Here is a 10,423-nt window from a genome sequence, read left to right on the forward strand (position 1 = left end):
AAGCATTTAAACACTGCAGAGAGTAGAATTAACAGTATTGTAGAAATTCATTTCACCGAAACAATAACGTGGCGCACAGTGTGATGCATGCACCAGTTTATTGTATTTCCAGACTTGCTTTCGGCACAATTTACAGTGCACGCTACTCTGTTTTTTTGTCAGACTTGAAATAGCCGAAATACCTTCACACTACGGAACTTCTATGGCTCTTCCGTTCGACAATCTCTCCGGCGTTGGAACCATCATCTGTTTTCTCTTCGGGTCACACTCGGTTGATTTTTCTAGTCGGCACACTCATTTCCTCCATTATGCGCTGGCTCCATTACCCGCTGGCTGCTTCCCAAACAAACACACGTGCGGCTTGGCACTTGTGCTGTACGTAACAAGTCACGCGACGTGACGCTACGGCTGTGATTGGTTCGGCTCTGCGCTACTTAATTTGGATTGGCTGACCTTTTTTTTTTTTTAAGAGGACAAGAGCGGCGAGGTCTATAGCGATAGCTTAATTTCTCTATCGAGTAAAAGTTATATCGCGATACATATCGTTATCGTTCTATCGCCCAGCTCTACTAAAAATGTATCGTTTCATGCATCGGTTAAAACACACTCGACTCCAGCTACATGACGCGCAACTGGAAACACTTCCCGCAAGTCGAGCTGCCCGAGATCCATAGAATTGACAGAAAACGTTACATTTTTGTGATTTATATCGTTATCGGGACGATAGAATTCTTATATCGGAATATGAGATTTTGGTCATATCGCACAGCCCTAATAACTGATGTGTTTCCGTTATTGTCATCTATACTGTCCTCTGTGTCCCCTCTTCTTGTCATTGTTTGTTCTAATATAATGTGATCACTGTTTTTGTCCTTGCCACATGATCTGTAAATAGTGTCTCTGTATGTTTTTACTAACTTTTGTTTAACTCCAACCTGCCAGAGGGTCTGCAGATGAAAATCAGCCCAATGGTATAATCTGGCATATTTATATTTATTAAAATGTTCATTAATCTGTATTGCCCTTCTACACAAGTGTCTAAACAAGTTTGCATTCATAGTTTCATTTATTTTTTTCGCAACACAGTCATTATGTATAGACCTTAATACTGTTGTTGCAGATTCAAATCTGGGACTTCCAGACGCACTGCTATAATGACCCCACGCACACTAGGTGGAACTCAATTATAACAGAAAATGTCAGTAACCGAGTAGAGTCGAGTCACATTGAGTAGCTACTAGTGAGAAAGGGTTCTAATTTCTGCAAAACATTCTAACAACAACAGAGAGGCAGCAATTCTCTTAAACAATTGTTTGGTTAATACTTCGTCTTAATCATCTCCTCTAAAGGAAAAAAACATTCTGATGTTTTGAATGCTCTTTAAACACTACATTAGAGTACACAAAAACATCTGTGATACAAGTTTATGGACCTTTGTATTCTAGTTTCTGTTTCAGAATTATTACACAACTTATCAATATCTAAATACAAGTGTGGAATAAAGCTATACATTGATAAGATTTCAGTTCAGTTAAATTTTTTTTTTAAATACACGTCTTAGTGGTTTTGCCTGGCACTATGCCAGTGCCATTAGAAGACTGCAGTTCGTTATCAGCCCCCTCATTCGCACCTCACCAGCTTCCTGTGTGGGAAAACCTTAGTACCATTGAGTGTGAACGTAGTTACAAACAGAATAAGAAACAGGTTTGCATGTGACATGGGTGTCCACGACCAGGATGCTGACGTAAAAAATTTGTAATGTGTAACGGTCTGTAAACTACAGCAGAACGAACAAAAAGAAATATACTTGGGGGGGCATAAAGAACTGATTGGCCAATTTAGAATAGGTTCTGGCTTCCTTTAGCTAATCCTAATTGTATTTTATAGATAAAAACCAATATAAAGATAGAAGTGGTGAGTCTGAGCTGTAAAGGAGCAGTCAATTTAGCTCAAATCAGTTATACCAATGCTCGATTTCATTTGAATAATTATGGAGCATCTGTTCAGTTCCTTATAAATATATATATATATGTAAAACGTTTTTGAGCTTTATGTAGCCATAAAGAGACGATTTTTTGAAGTTTGGACCAACGTCCACTGTCCTCTAAAAATGGAGAAACTAGTATGGTTTCCCTCCCATTTTGGATCCCACGCTCAAGATGACTATGCTGAGAAGCAAGCATTAACAACTATGATGTTCAGTGTGTTCCAGATAACATGAATACACGTAAAATGTTAGCTAAACACAACACATACCATCATAAGCCAGTTATAACTTAATATTAGTTAGCTCGGGGTGGCTAACATGCTGTGCAACTCACCACACTGCACGGCTGTGTCGCATTTCTCGAAGTCGTTGCTTTGCCCAGGAAGAGGCTGTTTTTCTCTTTGATAACTGCCCGATTGGCTTTTCGCGTTCTCAAACTGGCTGCATTTTGTTCTGAGGTCCTCATTCTCCTTCTTGATTTTGCATATTTCTGCCTTCAGCTCGTCAACCATAGTTTCGTAAAGTTTCGTGGTTTCTGCAACAGCGCTCTTCAGCATGCTCTCCATGAAAGAGGCATACTTCGTCTGAAAATCGTCCGAAGACATCTTGTTTGTCGTACTGTACTTCCTGGATACAGATACGAGCCCACCTGAAAGAGTGTCTTTACTCTGGCGTTTTTTTTAAAGGCACGCCGTCAGAAGCTCCGCCAACATGGCTTCTTCACATGGACGGACGGACGGACGCGATCTCTGCTTTGTGTGACGCACATTGGATGACTGACTTACGCAAGCATCCGGTGTTTCACTTCAAGCCAAACTTTGCTTTTTGAAGAAGTTCAGTCAGTGAACAAAAAATAAACTAGGAAATCTGTCGGCGCCGAATTATTATTACTACCGTCGTATAATCCCACACAACACCAAGAGACCTCAATCTTTTCGTTGCAGCTGAGATTATGCTTTCTTGTTCGTCGATTTTGCTTTAACCGCAGTTGGTAAACAGCTTTTAAGAGCATTACCGCCACCGTCTGGATTGGAGGATTAATCGGAACTTTAAGATATCCGGGGTGTCGAACTTGTTTTAGTTCATGCATAACTTTAATTTATTCCATGTGCTTTTTTATTTACTTTTATTTATTGATTTACCGACTTTTACTTACTCCTCTTCCTCCAAAAGTGAATGAACTGATCTTTAAAATCGTAAAGAATATTTTCCAAATAAGTCATTACTTAGACTCCATCTCATCGTATCTGTAGCATCCTCTTCTGTCACACACAGCCTCTGCATGTCCTCTTTGACTAGTTTAAGGAACCATCTCTGTAGTTACTATCGCTCGTTTTGACATTAATAAAATTATTTATTAATGACTGCACTGCAATTTTCAAATTTTGCCTTTCATCAAGCCAAACTGAACCCTTTCATGGGCTGGTTGTGCCCCACATAACACGTGCTCATATGCTAAAACAGTTATCTTTTTAATCTACTTGTTGTCTAAAAAATGACACAAAAAGCACACACGTTACACGGAGAAAACACGTTTCACTTCCTGTCTCATAAGTGAAAGAGGTGAACTTTAAGATGCAAAATGGGATTTAACTGAAGCAACAAAAAGGTTTAATTTGGATGTGAAACTGTTTATTTATGGAACAGTATCCTAATATGACAATACTTCTCCACCCTTGTCATTTAGTGCTCTTTAAGCACGTTTCCCACTGGAACCAGTTCTCTTTTCTTTCTTCCGTAGCATGAAAATTGTTCCAATCGACGACCCGTATTTAGATACCGGAAGTGTCGTTGATTACGGAATCGGGAGAAATGTCATAACGCAAGAGTAAAGCTAAGCTACGGAATTACTTTTTCTACTAAGCCTGAGTTCTAAATACACGATATGTAAAGAATGCGATCATTTATGTCAAAAATCTCAAGCGAGCTTATGTTTTTTTCAAATTAAATAGTGTCCAGAATCCGTTAAACATAAATCAGAACTAATGGAGCGAGCTAGTTGCAGCTAACGTTAGCATGACACTTTGTTTAAACAGCAGGGTTCATGAAAGCAACCAAGCTGTAAACTCGGACAACCGATACAATCCATAAATCATTAACTACACAAAAAGCACGTGTAAGAAACGGACACATCTACCTTAGAGACACCGACTTTAGCTGTAGCCAGTCAACAACAACAGGCTTTGAATTGCCAGTCATTTTTTCTCCTCCTTTTCCGTTTATTAAAAAGACTTTAAGCCACAGCGCAGTTATAATGGCGGAGACTATACTAACGTTTCAGTCACAGCTTTCTGGCGTCATGGAGACGGTGTTCAAGGCTGCTATGTATGAGATCACCCGGTTGGTGGAGGACAGTTTTTTGGAAGAAGTAACGCGGTGCCGGGAGCAGGTTGAGTCCTTAAAGAGACGACTGAAGTGGTCGGAGACTCGTCGCAAAGAACGAGAGGGAGACTGGAGAGGGAGATGCATTGACTGTGGAAAAGTCGGGATATCCAGTGAGAACCAACCCAGAACCTCAGGTGGGTCTTTCTAGGGTTAGTCGTCCATGTTTTACCTGTATTTATTTTCTTAAGGCTAATGAAGAGTTAACCTTTCATTAGAATTAACATTACATTAACAATTCCATTACAAACAAAACTAGGTGTATAAATATTGCAAATATTTTAAGAAATGTGATTATTTAAGTATTTGGGGTTGGACTACACTACCTCAGGCCACAGCTGTATAAATGCAGCATACACAGAATACATTTTAAACACTTTGTGGTTGTTTTAAAATTTTGCCTGGAAATAAAGGTACTTCCAGTGCATAAACTTGCATTACATATTCTTTAATCTGCATTACTCACACTGTGGTGCCTGACTTCTGCATATCTTACTTGTGTAACTAGTACTTATGAAGCCAGGTTGGAGAATTTGATCACAAATGAATAAACACTTTCTGGCTGCTTCATTAGTTACTCCAGTTCAGCTGTTCATTAACACAAATAATATAGAGCCAATCACATAGCAGCAACTCCATGCATTTAGGCATGCAGACATGGTCAAGACAACGTGCTTAAGTTCAAATCAAGCACCAGAATGCGGAAAAAAGTTAATTTAAAATACTTTGAACTTTGTCTGTACAACTTTGTAATATACTGCTACATCTCTTCCCCCAAAGAAGAAATCTATAATTCTATTTCTTGTGGGTTTTAAGAGAAACATAATCATGTTTCTTTTGACTATGTTCATAGCCACATATTCACATATTTCTCCTTTTGGCTTTTGGATTTGTAACCCTAAGTTAAACATACTGGGGAAAATAAAGAGATTCTGATCACCCACTGTTAATTATGATTTTTACTAATCACCAAAAATTGTTTCCTTTTTTGCTGCTTAAAGAAGATTGCTAGAGCTCAGAGGCAATCTTCTTGACATTATATAAGTCAACTGACCTTTGCCTTATTTTGTTTTCTAAATCTTTGAAATTCTATTATTTTCAGAGAAAAGCCTGAAACAGGAGATTGTGCTTCATGAAGAAATAAATAGTTCCCAGGGAGCTGATGGATGTACACTGAGCCATGAGAAGGAAGGAGAGGAAAAAATAGAGCGCCAAAGTGCCACAAAAGCAACGCAGGTATGATAGTTTTATTACATTATACAGCTTTATAAATTTACAAAACAAAAGTGTATAAAATGTGTGTTTAAGCCACTTAGTCTCATATTATGACGAAATGTGATTTTTATTTATTTATTTATTTATTTATTTTTTGGGGGGGGTGAGGGGGAGACATGTTCACTAATGTTCTCTTGGTGAGCCATGCACCATGAAAATTGAATCATTTATATTGTTAAAAATTGTGGGGGTATGGGAACTGACTGTGCACATTACACAGCATCCATGTAATATTTTTAAGTATTTTAATTATTTTTTGTTTGAAAAACCCTTAAGCATTACGTTAGATCTGCTTGCCAAAGTTAGGGTTCTACTTAAGGCAACTAAGGTAAAACCTGATGGATTAATGTTGCCTTTCCACTTTTTTTCCCCAGTCATCAGGTATTCAAGGCACTGGACTGTTCAAGGAAGAAGCTCTTCAGATCCAACCAGAAAATGATGAGTCGCAAGGGTGGCACATCAGCTTAGATGGTAAGTCTCTGTGCAAGTACATGCAGAAAATTTAACAAATTAATTTCTCGTTAATTTTTCAAGTGCTGTACAAATAGAGACAACACAATGTATGGTGTATATTGAATGCAGTGAGGCTATTTTAACTTTTTCTCACTACTCGTGTTTCAGAAGCAGATGTGTCAGCTCTTCCAGGACCCAGTAAATGTTTTAATGACCAAAAGATCCCAAAGTGCCAAGTAAATTGGGAAACTGGATTTGAGCAGAGAGCAGAATCAAACAATGATGGACACTCGGGTGAACCGACTGAACCTCTGTTCCCAAACAGGTACGGCATGGAAGACTTAGATGGCATTGACAAGTCTGGATATGGAGACACTGGAATGATAGACATGGGTAATTTTGATGGGATACATTCACCATCGCACCTGGGCAAAGATCTGAGTTATGTGGGCCATTATGATGAGGATGTGGTAACACCAGAAGGAGCTGATCATCAAACTTACCAAACAGGCACTCAGCGGAATAGAAAGGATCAGGAAGGTTCACCCTCAGGTTCCCCCTCTAGGACTAACATTGATGTAAGTGGAGAGTTCAGCTGTTTACTAATTAATGAGGAGGGGTATCTGCAGGACACAAATGTCTTGTACCCTGAACAAGTGTCCAGTGATTCAGGTAGTAGATTCAGCTTCCGCGGCCAGGGTATTCGTATTGGCCCTTCTCTAGACAGCACTGAGGATATGTATGAGCCTTCAGATACGTACAGCGATACCTTAAACGTGGGACAACAGATGCAACCTCAGGCAACAGTGAGAGGAGCAAGGAGATACACTTGTAACCAGTGCTCCATGTCCTTTCCGGATTCTGCTTCCCTCAAGGCTCACAAACACACACACAAAGGCACTGGACAAGTGCCCCCATACTCCTGCAACCAGTGTGGAAAGACCTTTACTCAAGCTTGTAACCTTAAAGTCCACCAAAGGACTCATTTAGGGCAAGGGGTTCACCTCTGCAGCCATTGTGGTAAAGGTTTTCCTTCATTTTCTGACCTAAAGGCACACAAATGTGGTCAAGTAGGGGACAAGCCATATTGCTGCACAGTATGTGGGAATAAGTTCAGCCGTCTATGGAATCTTAAGTTGCACCAGAGAATTCACACACAGGAAAAACCTCATCGGTGCACCATGTGTGACAAGAGCTTCACAAGAGCAGACATATTGAAGGTTCACCAGCGTACCCACACAGGGGAAAGACCATACTGCTGCACTGTTTGCGGTCTCAGCTTCAAACGCCTGGATCATCTGAAATCCCATCAACGCAAGCACATGACAGATCTATAATTCCTTGGGAGAAGAAGTATCAAATTATTTAATATTATTTGTGCTATCTGAAGGTTTAAGTGAATATTTATATTAATGAGCCTGTGATGGATAGATAAGGTCTATCACATTCAGTTAAACAAGTCTCATTTGTAATCAGTTACTGCTGCATATTTTATACTCATTAAAAATATACTGCCTTGGAGTATAACTGAAGAACTTGACCAACAATATCTTTGTGATTACTCAGCTGATTGAAAATAAAACTGGCTTTAGATGCCATCGTCTGTTTATATTCTTGTTTCCTGAAGTTAGTTCTTGGCACATACTTCCTAATGACGTCACCCAGGTAGTAATGGAGTAATGTTTTGATTTTCACTGTTGCCTCCCACCAAGAAGGTACTTAGTTCAATTCCACCATCAGCAGGGGTCTTTCTGTGTGGAGTTTGCATGTGTTTGCGTGGGTTCTACTCTAGCTTCTTTCCATAGTCCAAAGGCATGCAGATAGTGGAGATAGGTTAATTGGAAACTTTAAATTGCCCATGGCGTGAATGTGAGTCAGAATGGCTGTCTATGTCAGTGGTTCTCAAACATTTTACATCATTCCCCACATGACACGCCCCCTCTAAACACAAGAAAGAAAGAAAAGCCTAGCTGCACAATGAATCCTTCAGTTATTTTTGCTTTAAACAAACAACTTTCATTTCAAACAACTATTTGTAACTTTTGTCACTACACTACTTCATTACTCTGCAACACTTCTTCAAAAAAGCAACCAGTTAAACAGAATTTGAACATTGCCAAACATGGAAAAATACAGTTCAGTCTTAGTCTTAAAACACTTTTTATTAAAAAACAAACAAATCCAGAAACTTGTGAACAGAAATGAAGGGTATATATAATTTAGTGTGAGTTTAGTACTATTCACTTAGTGGTTGCAGTGAGCCTGTTTTTGACTGCAGAGCTGTGGTGGGGCATGGTCTGTGGGGGAGGCGGACGCACCTGAGCGGCATCCCCAATCACGTCTCGCCGGCTTGAACTAGGTCCTGTTGTTGTTGATGTGTGTAGGCTGTAGCTGAAAAGCTGCAGCTGCATGTGTAAGTTGACAGCCACAATAAAGAAGTGTACTGAAAAGTGCAAACGCGGTCAGGTCTTTTTTTGCCCCAATTCTGGGTTTGACCTGACCACATATTCGCAGTTTTCAGTACACTTCTTTATTGCGACTATCAACTTACACAAACGGCTGCAGCTTTTCAGCGGATGCGCATATTATTTATGTAACTGCTGCGAATTTCTTTGTACCGCCATGAAAGTGATCCCGATGTTAATCATTAGTTCCACATAACTTTTCTGCCAGGTAACTTGTGCCCCACCTGCCACACACTTTGAGAACCACTGGTCTATGTGCTAGCCCTGCGACCTGTCCAGGGTGTACCCTGCCTCTTGCCTTTAGACAGCTGGGATAGGGCCCCCCCGCTCGACCCAGGAAAGGCTAAGTCGAAGAGATGGATGGATATCTGTGTACTTTGTTGTGTTTCTTGGTCAATTCACCATCTGTGTGGAGCAAGAAATTATATAAACATCTGTAGTTTGTAGACTGAGCCTAGCATAAGTCTGACCTCAGCTTCTTCAAATGCTTTATTTGATGTTGTAAGATCTGGTATTGATTGGAAAAGTCAATAAGAGCTTCTAGATTTACAAGAGTAAAGAGAAAAGGTTGACTCAGGAAAAACACAAGATGCAACAACTGTGTGTGTGTGTGTTTTTTAACTTTTGTCTAAATTAGAATTAGAATTAGAATTCAACTTTATTGTCATTGCACATGCACAGGTACAGGGCAACGAAATGCAGTTTGCATCCATCCAGAAGTGCTTTAGTGATATAGATATATTACAATATATATTAGCAATAATATAGATATGTGAGTATATTACAGAAATGGGTCTATTATGGTATGTTATAATGTACACGGTATGAAGTATGTTGTGAATATTCTATAATTATAAGTATGTACAGGCTGTAGTGAGTACAAGCTATGTACAGGCTATGAACAGGATATAAATATGAAAAACTATACAGAATATGAAATAAATAACTTTACAGAAATCTGAGATATACAGTTATACAGAAATGGGAACTATGCAAGTTGTAAACAGTTGTAGGATTAAAAATGATCGAATGTACAGAATGATTATTTACACAGAGCTATACAGTAGTGCAGTTAAGATAAGTGAGGATGTAGATAGTTTCTACAGAGGCTATATAAAGTGCTAGTGGTTGTGAGTGGTGGTTCAGTCCATGTTATTATTGTGTGTTTGAGGGTACAGTTGTCCATTGTGGGTGTGTGTATGTTCAGTCCATGTGTTAATGTGGGTCAGATGTCAGGAGGCAGAGTTCAGGAGTCTGACAGCTGTGGGGAAGAAGCTGTTCCGGTACCTGGTGGTCTTAGTCCGGAGGCTCCTGTGGCGCCTCCCAGAGGGCAGGAGGGTGAAGAGTCCATGTGATGGGTGACTGGGGTCTCTGATGATTTTCCCAGCCCTTTTCAGACACCGCTTCCTGTAGATGTCTTTTATGGCAGGAAGTGGTGCTCCGGCAATGCGCTGGGCAGTTTTCACGACCCTCTGTAACGCCTTCCGGTCCGAGGCAGAGCAGTTCCTGTACCAGACTGTTATACAGTTGGTCAGGATGCTCTCGATGGTGCAACGATAGAAGTTCACCAGGATGTCTGAGGACAGGTGGTTCTTCCTCAGAGTCCTCAAGAAGAAGAGGCGCTGGTGAGCCTTCTTGACAACCTTGGAGCAGTTGGTCGTCCAGGTGAGATCCTCGGAGATGTGGACTCCCAGGAACTTGAAGCTGCTCACACGCTCCACAGCCGTCCCCTTAATGTGGATGGGTGGATGTGGGTCAGCATTCCTCCTGTAGTCCACGATGAGCTCCTTGGTCTTCTCGGTGTTAAGCAGCAGGTTGTTTGTGTCGCACCACTCAGCCAGACGATCCACCTCCTCCCTGT

The 10,423-nt window shown here is 40.3% G+C and overlaps 2 protein-coding genes across 3 annotated transcripts in view; one reads left to right on the forward strand and one right to left on the reverse strand.

The window, feature by feature from the left end:
- The window catches only part of LOC113023666 (uncharacterized), a 16,208-nt gene extending 11,946 nt beyond the window's left edge, over positions 1–4,262 (reverse strand). The window contains exon 1 of one of the 2 annotated variants that reach the window (XM_026169914.2): positions 4,125–4,262. Coding sequence is in view for 1 of the 2 variants with exons in the window: in XM_026169913.2 (XP_026025698.1) it covers positions 2,322–2,592 (271 nt within the window). In the remaining variant the exon portion in view is untranslated. Of the gene's footprint in view, positions 1–2,321; positions 2,940–4,124 lie in introns of those variants that run through there. The other variant, XM_026169913.2, reaches the window with a different exon arrangement.
- On the forward strand, positions 4,242–7,708 carry LOC113023667 (uncharacterized). The gene is made up of 4 exons (XM_026169915.2): positions 4,242–4,506; positions 5,472–5,605; positions 6,019–6,115; positions 6,266–7,708. The coding sequence occupies exons 1-4, from the start codon at positions 4,242–4,244 to the stop codon at positions 7,432–7,434; spliced, it is 1,665 nt and encodes a 554-aa protein (XP_026025700.1). The 3' UTR covers positions 7,435–7,708.
- The last annotated feature ends 2,715 nt before the right edge of the window (positions 7,709–10,423 follow it).

The sequence above is a fragment of the Astatotilapia calliptera genome, chromosome 6 (assembly GCF_964374335.1).
Source record: "Astatotilapia calliptera chromosome 6, fAstCal68.1, whole genome shotgun sequence".
Taxonomy (NCBI): Eukaryota; Metazoa; Chordata; class Actinopteri; order Cichliformes; family Cichlidae; genus Astatotilapia; species Astatotilapia calliptera.